The 15,294-nt window shown below is 55.5% G+C and overlaps 4 protein-coding genes across 4 annotated transcripts; 2 read left to right on the plus strand and 2 right to left on the minus strand.

The window, feature by feature from the left end:
• Positions 1 to 1,360: 1,360 nt before the first annotated feature.
• On the plus strand, positions 1,361 to 2,863 carry C8A04DRAFT_14898 (putative malic acid transport protein; the record flags this gene model as incomplete). Its single annotated transcript, XM_062778280.1, has 1 exon — positions 1,361 to 2,863. One exon carries the CDS (start codon positions 1,361 to 1,363, stop codon positions 2,861 to 2,863), a length of 1,503 nt encoding a protein of 500 aa, XP_062633862.1.
• A 442-nt stretch (positions 2,864 to 3,305) lies between these two features.
• C8A04DRAFT_39863 (uncharacterized protein) lies at positions 3,306 to 9,567 on the minus strand (the record flags this gene model as incomplete). Its single annotated transcript, XM_062784744.1, has 8 exons — positions 3,306 to 3,895; positions 3,947 to 4,389; positions 4,451 to 4,532; positions 4,590 to 5,345; positions 5,478 to 5,732; positions 7,529 to 7,902; positions 7,993 to 9,200; positions 9,295 to 9,567. The coding sequence occupies 8 exons, from the start codon at positions 9,565 to 9,567 to the stop codon at positions 3,306 to 3,308; spliced, it is 3,981 nt and encodes a 1,326-aa protein (XP_062633863.1).
• A 763-nt stretch (positions 9,568 to 10,330) lies between these two features.
• Positions 10,331 to 12,275, minus strand: C8A04DRAFT_31988 (FAD-binding domain-containing protein; the record flags this gene model as incomplete). The annotated part of the gene is made up of 2 exons (XM_062781938.1): positions 10,331 to 12,068; positions 12,136 to 12,275. The coding sequence occupies 2 exons, from the start codon at positions 12,273 to 12,275 to the stop codon at positions 10,331 to 10,333; spliced, it is 1,878 nt and encodes a 625-aa protein (XP_062633864.1).
• A 1,866-nt stretch (positions 12,276 to 14,141) lies between these two features.
• On the plus strand, positions 14,142 to 14,907 carry C8A04DRAFT_14914 (uncharacterized protein; the record flags this gene model as incomplete). The annotated part of the gene is made up of 2 exons (XM_062778287.1): positions 14,142 to 14,555; positions 14,644 to 14,907. 2 exons carry the CDS (start codon positions 14,142 to 14,144, stop codon positions 14,905 to 14,907), a joined length of 678 nt encoding a protein of 225 aa, XP_062633865.1.
• Between the last annotated feature and the right edge of the window lie 387 nt (positions 14,908 to 15,294).

Raw genomic sequence — 15,294 nt, forward strand, 5'->3', positions numbered from 1 at the left:
AAAATGTAGTGGCACAAGACAAAACATGGGTAAGTTACATTCAACAGATTGGGTCAAGTCCGTTTACATTGTTTGGTACATACATACGTTAGTACCCTCGTCCTCAGGCTTTTATGGGTGTTTTGTCCCGGGTTGGACAGCCACAAGTCTGTTCACAATTGCAGGTTTACCTTGCAATTTTCATCTTTTTTTCTTTCCATTACTTTTTTGCGAAGGAAGCTGAACGCAGTTACAGCTAACTATTATGCAGGCGAAGGTATGTAATTATGCGTTTAGGCATGGTGCAGCTTGAGAGTAGCTCGCTGTATTTGCACATCACTATACCAGCTTGATCAGCCAGCAGAGAGAACGGACAGCCTTCTTGTACGATCTTACCAACACACCACCTCGAGCGTAACACTTTCTACCGGAGGCTTAACAACTAATTAGACAGCCTGGGATGAAGACAACAGTCGTAAAATACCCGCACGGGACACGTGCACGGTGGCTGGCAGTTTGAAGGAACTCGTCCGGCTCGAAAACTCTGAGATTCAGTCGAATTCTCCGCATATCCACCGTCTGTGTCTGTTGTTCTCAACATACGTAACGAACGAGTCAGTGTGGAGAGGGCACGTACCTTGCGGATTCTCACAACGATCAGGCATCATGGTATCACGGGATGGATCTACGGATCTACGAACAGCCAAGGAGGGCTGTGGGAAGAGGAAATCACGGAATGCAAATAAAAGGAGCAGGCATAACAGCGAAAAGCGAGATGGCGCCAGGACCGCACGTGTATTATCAAGGCGGATCGTTAAGGTCATCTGAGGCTTGCTCGGTTAGCTTATCGCTGATGAGCGAGGCCAAGACTATCCACCTTGTGATCAACCCGCTCGCTCCTCCACTTGTTTCCGACAACAAGACGGTGGCAGGTCGTCTATTGAGCACGTGCTTTCCATCGTGTAAATTGCTCCAATTCACCTCGCCGCCATTGCCACTTGGCAGCCGTGGCCACGTCCGTCGTGTCTCGTCACATGGGACGTACGGGATGGCGATGTTAATTCCAGGTCTTGGCCAGCGTCTAATGGTCAAAAGTCTCTCGCGAGCGGGGTGAGTAGCGAGTCATTAACTACAGTATTTAAACATCGGACGGGGCTTGGCGTAGATGTAATAGATAGTTGCCCGCCATGGTCAGAGTTGTTTCGCTCGTCTGTTTTGCCACAGCTGTTTGTTGAAACGCCAAGTCGAGTTAAGAAACAAGAGGCGATTGTCGAGCTGATTTTTAAATATCGGCCTAGGCTATCTCGCTCATCTCAGTCACCCACTCTACGATTCTCACATCTTTAGTCTCGTCAGTTGTACATACCAAATCGGTCGAATAATGCCTCGGAGCTCTTCAGACCCCCCCAACTCAACCCCCATCCAAGACACCCAACACAGGCCACAGTCTCCTCATGGCTTCCTCCCAATAGATCCCCCGTCAGGGCGGGACATGCCAACCTACTCAGCCCGGCCGTCGACCGAGTCCTCTCGTGCCGACCACCTGGACGACCTCGAGAAGAGCCTCCCGATCCACACGATTCCGTCTCTGCGACTGCAGCTATGGCACTCTATCCGGCATGGCCGAAGGGTCATTGGCGAACCCCCGGACATATTGCCCGACGAATCTCATCATCACAACTCTCCACCTCACAACTCCCCTCACAACAATACCAAAGACGACGATGATACCAATACAACCAACAACGACACCCCCCAGAAGCTATCTCTCCGCACTCGCCTCCGCCACTTCACCTGGGCCTGGTACACCCTGACCATGTCCACAGGCGGCCTAGCCCTGCTCATCCGCGCCCAACCACACACCTTCCCAGGCCTGCACCAAATCGGACTGGCCATCTTCCTCCTCAACATCCTTCTGTTTCTCCTCGTCACAGCAGCCCTAATCACCCGCTTCTGTCTCTACCGCGGCACCTTCCTCACCTCCATGACCCACCCGCGCGAGGGGTTCTTCTTCCCGACCTTCTTTTTGTCGTTGGCAACCATCATCACCTGCACCCAGCGCTACGGCGTACCATCCGACCCGGAATCCGCCCTAAAATCCACCCGCCCCCTGCTAAACACCATCCAAGCCGCCTTCTGGATCTACGTGGTTTTATCCACAGCCGTCGCCATAGGCCAATACTCCCTAATCTTCTCCTCCACACACAAATTCGCCCTCCACACCATGATGCCCACCTGGATCCTGCCCATCTTCCCCATCATGTTGTCAGGGACAATCGCGGCCGTAATCGCCGACACGCAACCCGTTGATTCCGGGGTGCGGATCGTTTCGGCGGGGTGGACATGTCAGGGTTTGGGCGTCGCCGTGGCGTTTATGATGTATGCGCATATGGTGGGGAGGTTGATGCAGAGTGGGTTACCCGATCGGGAACATACGCCGGGGTTGTTTATGTGTGTCGGCCCACCGGCGTTTACGGCGTTGGCGTTTATTGGGCTGGCGAAGGGTTTACCGGAGGAGGTGGATCACGATTTGGATGGGGTTGGGGATGCGGCGATGGTTGAGACGGTGGGCGTGGTGGGGGCTGGGTTTCTGTGGGCGTTGAGTTTGTGGTGGTTTGGGATTGCGTTGTTGGCGGTTGTTCGGCGGCCGCCGAGGTTTTTTCATTTGGGTTGGTGGGCGGCCGTGTTTCCGAATACGGGGTTTACACTAGCGACCATCTCGTTGGGGACGGCGTATCGGAGTGAGGGGGTGTTGTGGTTTGCTACGGGGATGTCGCTGTTGGTGTTGGGGGTGTATTTGTTTGTGTTGGTGCATCATGTGCGGGCGGTTGTCGTTGGCGAGATTATGTACCCGGGGCGGGACGAGGATATAGAGGAGCATTAATTCATTGTCTCTGTAGTTAATTAGTTCACGCAGCCCATAGTCGAATCTTACAATAGAATCAACGGTAGATGCAGAGGGCATGAGAAGTAAGGAGCGTGAGGTGGCCGACGTAGATGGTCTCGCGACCACAACGCTGTAACAGCCTTTTAGTTATTGAGCGAATGGATTGGTCAGATATCAACCATGAATCTCAATCCTGCAACAGAAACATCCAGTGAGTGTTTCCCCCAGTTGGTTTCCCAAGTCGAATACCCCCTAGCCTGTTGTGATTGGCCGGACGCCAAAAGTAAACAACTTGCCTCTTTCGGCTAGACTCTGCCCCCCTTTTCCCCTTTCCTTGTCATACCAGACACTTACCTTTTCTCAATCTAGCTAATCCCGATTTTAAGCGAGTGTAGTGTGTAGCTATACTTCCAAAGCAAACGACGACCAAACACCCACCTTACTCCATCTCCATCAGTCTACGACTCTCCACTTCTCTCTGCGTCTCTCTGCCCTCCGACCTAGCCTGTCCACTCCCCCAGAGAAACCCCAACCCAAACCCAAACGACCACGACCACGCAATCCGCTGACTACTGACTGTCTCAATCGCCAGATCTTCGGTTGCCTCCCGCGACTCCTGAACGAACCGTGGACCCTGACCCTGACCCAGACCATGCTCCTGCCTCTGCTCCAGACCTTGACCTCGACCACCCACCCTCTGCACAGCATCCACCGACGCAGCCGCCCGCCCCAGAGTGTTGTACACCAACTGTCCATATTTCTTCTCTCCTTCACCTCCCTCTCCCCCACTAGGCGGTGTTCCCGGTCCATCTTCGGAGACAGGCGTGGTGGGCCCGCTAAACGTGAGATTCGGCGTCGGACAGGTTACGGTTCCCGTGTCTAGCCTGTCAAGATCGGCGTTGATGTTGATACCGCTGCTCTGGGGTTTCTTAGGACGGGGTGGGAGGGGCGGTGGGTTTACCTTCTCTTCACGCTTCTTCTTCTTCTCACCATCTTCCTTTTCCTTCGCCACAGCCACATGCGCATCCCCTTGACTCGTCACCTTCTCCCCCAACACATCATCCGCATACACCCGCTCACCCAAATCCTTATAAAACGCACCCACATCCATGTCCCCGCCCTTCTTCCCCTCCAACTCCCGCATCGCGTCTCGGTACATCTCCCGCATGGCATCCACTTTGGCCCTCGACCGCGGTACAGCCTGGAAGTCAAACGGCGTGGGCTTGGCGATCAACAGCGGGGTGTAATCGTCCCAGTGGACGGGGATATCCTCGCCTGTGACCGGATCTTTTTTGCACCCGATGTTGAAGGCCCAGGCCATGCCGCCCATGGTTAGAAAGAGGTCTTGCTCCACGATGGGGATGCCTTGGCAGGTGCGGCGGCCGAAGCCGAATTGGGAGAAGCCGGAGAGTTTGGGGTATTCAGTCAGGGGTTCGCGGTAGACAGGGGAAGACGGGTCGAGCCAGCGGTAAGGGTTGAAGGTTTCGGCTTCTGGGTACTTGCTCTCGTCGCGGGTGATGCCCCTGGATTTTTGGTAAATAAAAATAAACACAGAAAAAAGGGGGGAATGATAAAAAGGCTTACCACTCCAGGGCGTGTATCGTAGCGCCAGCGGGGATATGATACCCCTCATACACATCATCTCGTTCACTCGCATGCGGAATCCCTATCTACGTCAGCCCCCACCCAGGCCAAAAGACAAAAGTCAACCAGAAACTCTTACCAGTCGGCACAGGCGGCCTCCACCGAATCACCTCCTTCACCACGGCCCTCAACAACGGCAACTCCGCCCGGTCCTCCCACTGTGGACACCTGCCTCCCAACACCTCATCGATTTCCTTCTGAAGCTTGCACTGCCACTCCTGGAAATGACACATGGCTAGGATGTAGCTCTGGATGGGGCTGCCGATGGTCAACGCACCCGCGATGGCCATCAGTCCGACTACGTGAGAGGCTTGGTCTGGTTCGCCCCAGCGGGCGCGGACGCGCTCGTCGGGGGAGGATTTGGTTTCGAAGAAGGTGCGGATGAAACTGGGTTCAGCAGGGTGAGGGTTTTCCGAGAGTGCTGCTGGTTCGCCTTTTCCTGGATTGTCAGCTCCGTTACCCTTTGCGTTCCTGTCCTTGTTATCATGGCCATGATCCAGGTTCATTCCCCCAGTGACATGGTCAACATTAGCGCGGAAGAGTCTTCCCTCGAGTTGATGCCGAGCCTGTTCCTTTTTCTTCCACGGGCTCATCCACCAGGGAACGTGTCTCAAGAAAGTAACCATGTTCGGCAACGAGCCCGCCGGGCTGATTGTCTCGAGAAGGCCAAAGGTCGTGTGCCGGAGGACCTGGGCTGGGCTTGCCGTGCCCCAGCACAGCCAGGAGATGGTTCGTCCTGTGAACTGCTCAATCCATTCGATGTAATTGGCCGGGTCGAGGCAGAGCAGGTAGAGGAAGCGATCGCGTTCGACAGTTGGGTATGAATGTAAGGAGGCTAGGTTGCTGGCGTGCATCAGGCCGTTGCACAGTTTGCGTTGGTGTTTCCAAGTATCTGTTTATTTCCATCAATACATACCGACCTACACGAGATATTAAGATAAGGCTCATAAGGGGCAAGACCACTCACCCGTGTGCCCCAGCAGCGCCAGGTACTCCCCACTAGTTCGATTGTCCGGGAGGTTCGGGATCATTGGCCGGTCGGAATAGATAGTTGAACGCTTCGCCAGGAGCTCCTGGGCCACGCTTTCCATCGAGATCCACACGTGGGTTGTACCGAAGATGCGCGTCTGGTAGATCGGTCCGTACTCCTTGCTCCATTCGTAGAACTTGACCCACGACGCTTTGGAGGGGATGTCGTGCACCCTTCCGATGTATGGGAGGCCTGTTTGGTTGGTGTCTGTTAGTGTCTGCGTGTGGTATCACATCGCTAAGCGGTGATGGTAGGGTATGGTTCGTGATGTAAACAGGGGTTGGGTTACAAGTACAAGGCTAAGTAAACAATCGAGTAAACACCAAGTCAACAACCTTATGACTCACCCCATGGGCCCGGCAAAGGCCGTGCCCCCGGCGGCCGCCGCCCTCTTCTTCCCCACGATGTCACCCAGTAGACAACAAGAGAGACGGCAGCCAGTAAACCAAGGTATGAAGAGATGGCCATCTCCGCTCTGTGGCGTGGGCAGGGAGATGGTCGGGATCAGGCTAACAAGATTTATTATCAGTGCTGTACGAAAGAACAAACCACCAAAAGGGGGCTGTGTATCGTGTCCTGCGTCGTTCTGCCTCTGCGCGGAATTGCGTGGCAGGGATTGGCCTCTTTCTGTACCCCCTGTATAGAGGGCGTATGCACCACAGATTACCCAAATAACAGACAACCTGGCATCATCGCCCCCCTCAAGCGGGGTTGATAGGTTACCAAAGCGGTCCTGCGGTGTTTGTAGTTCTATGAGAACAGGTATAAAATTCGGTAACAGTATCGACGGCGTGGCATAGACTCTCCGCGTTCTTTTCTCCATTCTCGGCTCCTGGCTCGGGAACATTAAGAGGCCGGTATGCCTCGCCCACACCCGAATCTACTTCGTCAGTTGACTGAACACCGTCACGCTTCTCGGCCAGCGAGCTCCCTAGCGTTGGGAAGTGAGAGACCGAGAAAGAGGGGAACTGTCTGTGGTGAGTCTGTGAGAGCGAGACAGAAGAGGGGAAGTGGAGGAGACGGTGGATTATAGTCGGACAATTGAGGTCTGGCCTCGAGAATGGCGATTGCGTGCTCGTCTTCCCTCCTCTACGACAGCCTGGAGCCGAGTTTCCGTCGATAGCCGGGTAGGAAAGTAAGGAGGTTAGACAAAGAGAGTTGATGCACAAATAAAATATGGAAACCGGTGCATAAGCCGGAGCCAGCGGATAGAACGATGAGCAAAGGCTACGTGGCTACTCACCCGCAACAGTCCAGACGGCCCAGGCACCAACACCCCTTTGCTCGGTCGCGGACACAACTCATCTTCGCGGAGTCGTGCCTTCGCGACAACGAAGAACCGATATATACGGCTATAGAAGGTGTCCGAGGTCATCACATGCCGGAGAGCCGCTTTACTCCAGCTCTCGATCGCAGTCTCAATATCACCTTTGGGACCTCCCACATCCAATTGTTTCGGTTGTTCGGAAACGAAGGAGGGTTGCCATATCCTGCGGTTGGTCAGTAGATAAGTGAACGAGCAGCAATGGATTTGCAAGGCGTCCGTGCGATCAAGGCGCTCTGTCATGGGTGGTTACGCCAACCGTGAGAGACAGTGAAAGTTCAAAAGGAAGATAAAATGAAGGGAACGGAGTATAATCCGCGGCAGGTGCCGATCAATTGCTTTGTCTTGTCGGAGAACCCCATGGTCTCCTCTCGAAGACAGCTTTGTTTTATTTTAGCCCAGACAATTTAACAACACATTTCATCATTTTACATCCTGTGGACACGACGTCATTAGCATTCCGTCATCCATGACGAGCAAGAGGAAGGAAAGTGGGAGGAGAAAGAAAAAAGAGACGGGGGGGGGCGAAGAGAAATAAAATAGAAGCTCAAAAAAACAACTAGAAAAAGGAAGGGAGCGAGAGAGAGCGAGAAAAAAAGGAAGGAAAAGATAAAAAAGACTAACCTCTCCACAGGGCTCAGACCTAGCAACCGCATCCCATTACCAAGCACCGTGTGCGCCGCATCATACAGCGCCATGCGCGCCTTCATCAACTCCCGCTCGCTCCCGACCACCTGCAACTGGTCGTAGCTGCTGCTCAACGCATGTGTCATCTTGAACAGGTACGTCAGTACCGTCGTCGGCTCCAGCGTGCGCAGCGTGTTCTGCACCATGTCCGGCCAGAGCGCGAGGAGCCGGACAATGTTGATCGCGTGCGGCTCCGTCAGCAGCGAGAGGTCGGCCGATACGAGCTCATCGTCGGTCAGGTTGGCACGGCGGCGGATCGACGACACGCGCGCGTGCGCGTATTGCAGGTACGGGCCGGTGTCACCCTCGAAAGATGTCATGGCGTCCATGTTGAAGTTGTAGTTGTTAATCCTGGGGGGTGGTTTGTTAGTAAAGGAGTTTTGGCCCCCTCTCTTTTTTTTTTGTTGGGAGAATTGAACCCGTAATGAGGACACAACCTACCTCTTGCCCGTCATATCCTGAACCATGACACTGCTGATTCCCAACGTATCCGCCGTCGCCTCTGGGTTATCCACCTGGTTATACTTATTCTCATTCTTCTTCATCGTCTCGTGCATCTTATCGGCCACATCCCGCAGAATGTCATCCAGAAACTTGACCGTGCCTCGGCGGGTGCTCATGCCCAGCACCAGTCCAAAGTTGATGTGTTGGCACTTGTCCGCAATCTCCTTGTGGCCCAGAAGCTCGATGATCTTGAACAACTGCTTGAGATGCAGGTCCTGTGCCGACGCCACGACGTAGATCATGCGGTCGAACTTGTACTTCTCGTGGCGGCCCAGCAGCTCGCTGATGTCACGCGTCAAGTACAACGCTGTGCCGTCGCGCTTCTTGACAATCGGCTTCTCCAGCCGTTTGCCTTCCTTGCCCGGCACCAGCTCCTGGAAGTCGACAATCATGGCGCCCTTGTCCTCCTTGCTGATACCCTTGTCCTGCATCTCCTGTCCAATCTCTGCCATCCTCTCTTCTGGTACCTGACTCTCGCCGCTGTACTCGTCAAAGTGGATGTTAAGGCGCGCATACGTTTCCTGGTACCGGGTGATGCTGAGGTTGCGGAAGCGCTGCCACTGCGCCAGCGCCGCCGGATCTCGGTCCGTCATCAACCTGAAGTAGCGACGGGCCTGCTCGTCCAGGCTGTTGGCCTCGAGCTCTGTCACATCCTCGCCGTCCTGCTTCCGCTTCTCGATATTCTCCTTCTCTGCCGTCATGTCGCTATTGATACGCACGTACAGCTGGAACAGGTGGTTGATCGGGTCCGCTTCGAGCGCCGCCTCATCGCCGTATCTCTCGAATGCCAACGCCAACAGGCCGTACTGCTTACCCCAGTCGCCGAGGTAGTTGATTCGCACCACGTCCCATCCCGCGCCTTGGTATAAATTCGATAGAAAGCCACCGATGATGGTACTGCGCAGATGACCGGCGTGGAACGGCTTGGCGATGTTGGGTGAGCTGAACTCAACGATGATGCGCTTCTTTCCTTGGCTGGGGTCCTTGGGGTCTTTGAGGCCCAGGGACTTGTTGTTGCCAAACTCGGCCCCCTGTTTTTGGATAAGGGGAATAACGGTTTCGACGGCGGGGGCGGGCTTGAGGTAGAAGGGCATAAAGTAGTTGACCACAGTCGGCTTCTGGAAGAGCGGGTCGTTTTCCGGGAACTGCAAAACCCATCAGTTAGTAACAGCCAACTCAACCCAAGCCAATGCCCTCGGTGACAAGAGCAAAAAAAGGCAAATCCGAGTGAACCCCCACCTTCTCAGCCCATTCCTTCGCCAATTCATCCGGCTTCTTCCCCTTGACGCGCAGCGCCGGTGCAGCCAAGATCAAGTCTCCCTTATCGAGACTTGATGTCCACGAGAGCGCCCCAAAGATGATCTTGGGTTCGACTCCCGTGATATCGGCCAGAACATTGGACAAATGGGCGCGGTAGAAATCGAACGGGTTCAGATCCGGGAAGCAGTTGGGATACTTCTCGGCGAGGGCGTCGAGGCTCAAGCCGCCGACTTTCTGCGCGAGCTGCTCCATGGTGGGGTGGAGGGGGGCAGATTGCCTCGTTTTCGTCGTCGAGATTGCACGGATAGGAGGGGTTCGAGATATCGAGGGTTGAAAATTGGTGGGCTTTTGTTCAACTGGCCGGCAGTGGCGTTGCCGTTGGTGATACCGGCAATCTTGGTGGTAGTGGTGTTGCTGTTGATGTTGGTGGGAAAAGGCAAAACCGAAAATGGAGGGGCACTGCGCGGGGTGGGGAAGTGCTGCGAGACGACGCGAAAACGGAGTTCGAGTCCTGCACAAGGTGAATGCACCGCTCTGGGATCTAGACAAAAAAAGAGCAGCCCCAGGAGAAGAGGACAAAGAGAATCGGACGGCCGGGTACAGCTTCATGAGAAACCAACCCTCGCAAATCCAACCTTTTATTCGGCCACAATGCGATTCGGTGACTCTTCCTTCAAGGCCTGTTAGGTGACTCAAATAGAAGCGCGGCACAGGACGGTTGGTAGCAGTTGGTCCAAAAACTTTCAGGGCCACTTGAAGTCCCGAAGCCAATCAGAGGGGGGCTGAGATGCAGCTTGGCAGGGCCTCACCGAGGTGAGAGAGGGGTAAGAAAGGTGAGGCTCACCTTTCCAGCTCGAGCTGTTGACGACGAGGGTTAGGGTTCCCAGGGCTATCGACCGCTATTCAAGACCCCCTGACAAAAGCAACACATCAAAACGGGCTGTCCCGAAACAAATCAAGCGCATAAATTGGTATCCAACTAGTGTAAATAAAAGGACCATGCTGCAACGCTAAACTAAAAACTATACTCCTCCGCAAATAAATGTATCCCTTGTGCCCCCGTTCCCTTATGCACCGCCCTTTCGTTCGACAAACCGGTCACGGAATTCCGCACCCGCGCAACCAGCGAAGGGCCTCCGCAAACCACCACGCTAGTCTCCCCACCCGTCGCCTCAACGGGCCCGCGAATGAATGCCTCGATGTCGGGACGGACTGACGAGTGGAAGACGTGCGAGTCGGTGCTGGTGTGGCTGGTGGTCGTTGTTCGTTTCTGAAGGGGGCTAAGCCGTGGTTGTGGGGATGTTTGTTGCTGTGGTCCCGATGGCTGCTGTCCCTTCTCATCCACCTGGCTAATTCCCGACGAAGAGGCCGACGCGGTTTCGACATTTCCGTTTCCGCCACTATCTCCATCCCGGGACGAATGCGGTGACAGCCCCTGCGTCACAGCAACGTGCACGTTCAGCTCAATCCCAGCCTCGCTCGCACGCTCAATTAGTTCGTGCAGACGCGAAACATAAAACCCAATTTCATCCCCTTGCCGTGCTGCCAACAAGAAATCCACCCTTTTCACACAGTTGGTGCTCTTTTCCTGCAACAACCCCTCCAAAATCGGTAGTGTAAACGAGGCGCCGGTCGATGCAGAGATCAGCACGATCGTCTCATAAATATCCCATCGCGGCGGCGCTCCGTACGGCCCCGATACAAACACGGTTCGATGTTCGCTCTTATCGGTCCGCGATGCAAACTCATGTAGGCGACGCGAGAAGCCGTTGTGCTTTCGGACCACAAGCTGGATGCTGTTACAAATGCATGTGCCGGCGAGCTGGTGCGCACATGCGATGGTGTACGGGTGCGCCTCGGCCAGGCCAACACGAGGCACCCAGAGGTAGAGATGCTGTCCCGGTCGCCACTTGAAGTGGACGTCCTTAATCGTGATGACGGTGATGGAATCACCGACGGCTTTGAGCTGCGCCTGGTGTCCGATGCGCTGCCCGCCACGGCACTTGCTCTTGTCGGGGAACACCTTGATATTTTGCCACAGGAGCAAGGCAAGGCGGCAGGCGCGGTCGAAGCTGAACGCCGCGACGGCGAACCAGACGTTGTACCGAGCGGTCGCCGGGACGTGGACCGAAATAAGCCACAGGAAGAAGATGGCGCTGAGGAGATGTTGCAGTACAAAGATCTCATAAGCCATGCGCCGGAGCGGGGCGAGCCCGGAGAGGAGTGTCCACAGCAAGACCGCCCAGGCGCCGAAGCCGTACTTGACGGTTGGCATCATCTTCAGCTCGTACTCGACATAGTCGGTGCGTGCCCAGTCGGTGTAAAAGTGCCAGCCATGCACAGTGGCGCTGATGAACATAGTGCGGCCGACCCATCGATGGAGCCAGTTGAGCCGCTCGTGGCTCGTACCGACCAGGAAGCCAATGATGCTGCACTTGGAGGCCAGCAAGTAAAGCAATGGCACTTGGCTGACGGTGACCCAGGCGTTGCGGTAGCCGATGCGCTCCCAATAGAAAACGTCATTGACAACGACATCCTTGGCCATCATGTAGATGATGACGATCCAGTAGACCAGCAGGGCAATAACCCGGCCGAGTGGCGGCGGTGAAAGCCACGAGAAGCCGCGGAACGGAATGTGCAGCTGCGACGAGCTGACCTCTCGGGCAACGGCGGTGAGGGTGGCCCATAGTTCCAGGAACCAGTTGCTAGGTTTTGTTGGGTACTCGACTGAGCGAGCGGCCTTTGTCCGTAGCCTGCGTTCAAGCAATCAGTAAACGGCTCCAGAAATATCACTAATGAAAGAGATCATCATCAACCCACCGTTGTTGCGCCTTGAAGAAGTTGACTCCCCGAATGATCACAAGCGCTCCCACGAATCCGGCGACGGTATACCAGTACCGGCGCGCCAGGTCCATGTTCACCCCGGAGAACATACTCGACCCCATATCCATGCCGTCCATCCTGCCGGCTCGTAGGGCTGCGCTCGCAGCCTTACCACGTGGGTGTTGATGTGAAGAGTGAGTTAGTGATTAGGGCGCTCGGAAAGTTCTGCTCGTCTGCGGATAATTGGCAACCAGGCTGCTATATTACTCCGCACCCAATCATCCTCCAACTGGGAGAACGCTTGAAATGGGGTAGCGGCAAGCCTCGTGTGGTGTCGATAACGGCTCACACGACGCGGCGTCGTATCAGGGTACTGGCCTCAGCGCTCCGGACGCGTTGGGGGCCGTCTACCGCCGCGAATATCCCGAAATGCAGGGACGTGTTAGGCCCGGCTCTCGTCCGCTGTCTCGCGCCGTATTTATCCTAGGAGTTGGATGGTCTCAGTCCTCAATGCCGATGGGAATCGTGGGCAACAATTCGACGAGCTAAGAGCTCGGAAGCTCCGGATAGCGGGCGAAGCAAGAAGGCGTTAGGCAGTATGTTCGGTCGATGTTCATCAACGTCCCAGAGGTCGGTAGTGAATGAATGAGTGAAACCCTGTTAATCAGCTACGCATCATCCGCCCAGACATGAGCACGACATAACTTGCAGAAACTCATATTGCGCTCACGACCCGCTCAGAAAACCCCACTCATGTTACAGTTGCCACGCGGGATTTGTGAGGGGAGCACACTGGAATCACTCATCGGGCTAACAGAGGGGGCACACGACCAGCAAGAAAGTTCGGAAACAGAACGTGGGATGGGGAGTTCCAATTTTTGCTGGGCAGCCGTGCCTTCCTCCTGAGCTGGTTTGGGAGCGTTTTGAGCATGTTGGAGACGAGCATGCGTTTGTGAGTGGTGGGCAAGTCGAAGCAGGCTCCAAAAATCCAACGGCACGGGAGAACAATTTGCTCAAACTCGCTCGGAAGGTCAGGAACGATGCCTGATACGGTTAGCCTGCTCGAGCCTGCCCGTGTGTGGCTTGCCCCCCGCGCCCCACTCTCAGTTCGATCTTGTATCACAAAACCCAAAACTTCCGTTGTCGATGAAGTCCGTCGAGTATATTTGGAGCTCTGCTTCGGGTTTCACTGCGGTGTTTAAATGATTTACTCTGTTTTCGGGCGGGTTTGTCGCTATAGCGTCGTGGAAGTGATGCAAGAAAATTGAACTCTCTCCGCAGTGGGGAGAACCCACGCGAGTGCCGGAGCTTGGCGTGGTGGTTGCAGATGCGGGGCAAGCATCCATGCTCCATGGCTCACAAAGGAACCGCTAGTGGACGGGTATCCGGACACAACTTTGTAACCTCGTCTCGACCCAAACCCTAAGAGCTTGGGAGCAGCTTCCCACGCGTCAAGGTTGCAGCCCCAGCCTCCATGATGAGCTCGCCTGAGCCCGTCGCCTGAGATGCAGGTCCGCCGCAGGATTGTCATCAATCGGAGTATTGAATTGACCCAACTAGTCCGTACCCAGTTGCGAAACCGGTTCCAGCTTCCCAAATCAATGGAGCGGTGCGACGGAGGGGCTGGATGGGCAACCCGGGATCCACAAGGGCCATGCCGGACAACGGCTCGACCTTGACGGTTGGAGCTCTGGCTCAATTGATCAGACCGAGGTCAATCGACCAGGGGCGCCTGTCACGGACTGAGCTCACCGCGCTGACAGCTCTCAGGAACAACTGATACAGATGTCACCGAACCCCAGCAACCTTGCCGCCCCCTCTGCTCCAACTTAAGACGTCGCGCCCCATTCAAAAGCCGTTGATCCCCCTCCCATCCCCTTCGCGTTCCTGTCCTCCATCAGCAAGTTTCACAGACCGTGCATCTCTCCCCGACTCCAATTCCTCCGCCGTCGTTGTCCCGTCCTTACCACCAAACAAAACCTCACCATCCCTAAACATCTGCCATGGCTCCGCTCCGCTCGCTCCTGGCCGCCGGCCTCTTCCTCTTTTCCTCCGTCAACGCCCATTTCAGCCTGGACACGCCGAAACCGCTCGAGGGGGACAACATGAATGAGGAGCTCGAACCTAACGCGCCCTGCGGTGGTGGCGTTCCCGACCTGAGCAAGAACGACCTGACTGACTTCCACGTCGGCGGCGACTCGGTCCACTGGCAGCTAGGCCATCCTCAGGCCAATTTCCTGGTCCGCGCTACCCTCGACTCCAAGGCCGAGGGCAAGTGGACACAGCTCTTCCCGATTGTGCAACAAAGCTTTCGCGGCGATTTCTGTGAGCCCGTCGTGACGGCTCCCAAGGAGTGGGCGGGCAAGAAGGGGTTTATTAGCATCGCTTGTGCTGCGCCCGATGGGTTCCTGTTCCAGGTATGGTCTTCTCTAAAGCTACGGCTTCCCCAACCTCTTCCTTTCGCGCAGGAACCTCCTGTGCTAACCGAGTAATTTTCGCTCACAGTGTGCCGCCGTCAACTTTGTCTCCGGCTCCGCGGACGCCCCCAAGAGCTGCACGAACGGGACCCAAGTCACCGGCAGCTTCGTCAACGACGCTAGCCTGACTGCCTTGCTCGACGGCGGGTCCGGCACGACGACCTCCCCTTCGCCCTCGCAATCGACATCGACCGGCGCCGCGTCCGCGCTATACATCCCCAGCGGGAGCTTGCCTCTGGGTAGCCTGGCCGTGACCGCGGCTATGGTTGTGCTTGGCGCTGCGCTTCTCTGAGTGTGATGATGGAAATAAAACATACATGACAGTTTTCTGATGAGTGTACTTCGGCCGGGATATGGCGTTTAGCATGTTTGGGACTTGGGTTTCATGGCTTGTCACTATGGCTATTGAAAGGCGGCGGTCGCGATCCACTACAAAGAGGACACTCTGGCGAAGAAGATATGTATCGTATGCGCTACGAAAACAATATAATGACGGATACCCACATAGACAACGTAGCTTTCATCAGTTCACCGCGCGCGGATCTGCACCACGCACATCATCCCTCTCCTCTCCTGAGCGCGTTTCTCCTCCGCTCCTTAATCCTGCTGCTCAGCGCACAACAGAAGCGAGGTTCACATACCCCTCGAACCTCAGCCGGGCAGCTAGCTCGAGGCTGTT

Source organism: Dichotomopilus funicola (genome assembly GCF_033296635.1).
Source record: "Dichotomopilus funicola strain CBS 141.50 unplaced genomic scaffold C8A04scaffold_77, whole genome shotgun sequence".
Taxonomy (NCBI): domain Eukaryota; kingdom Fungi; phylum Ascomycota; class Sordariomycetes; order Sordariales; family Chaetomiaceae; genus Dichotomopilus; species Dichotomopilus funicola.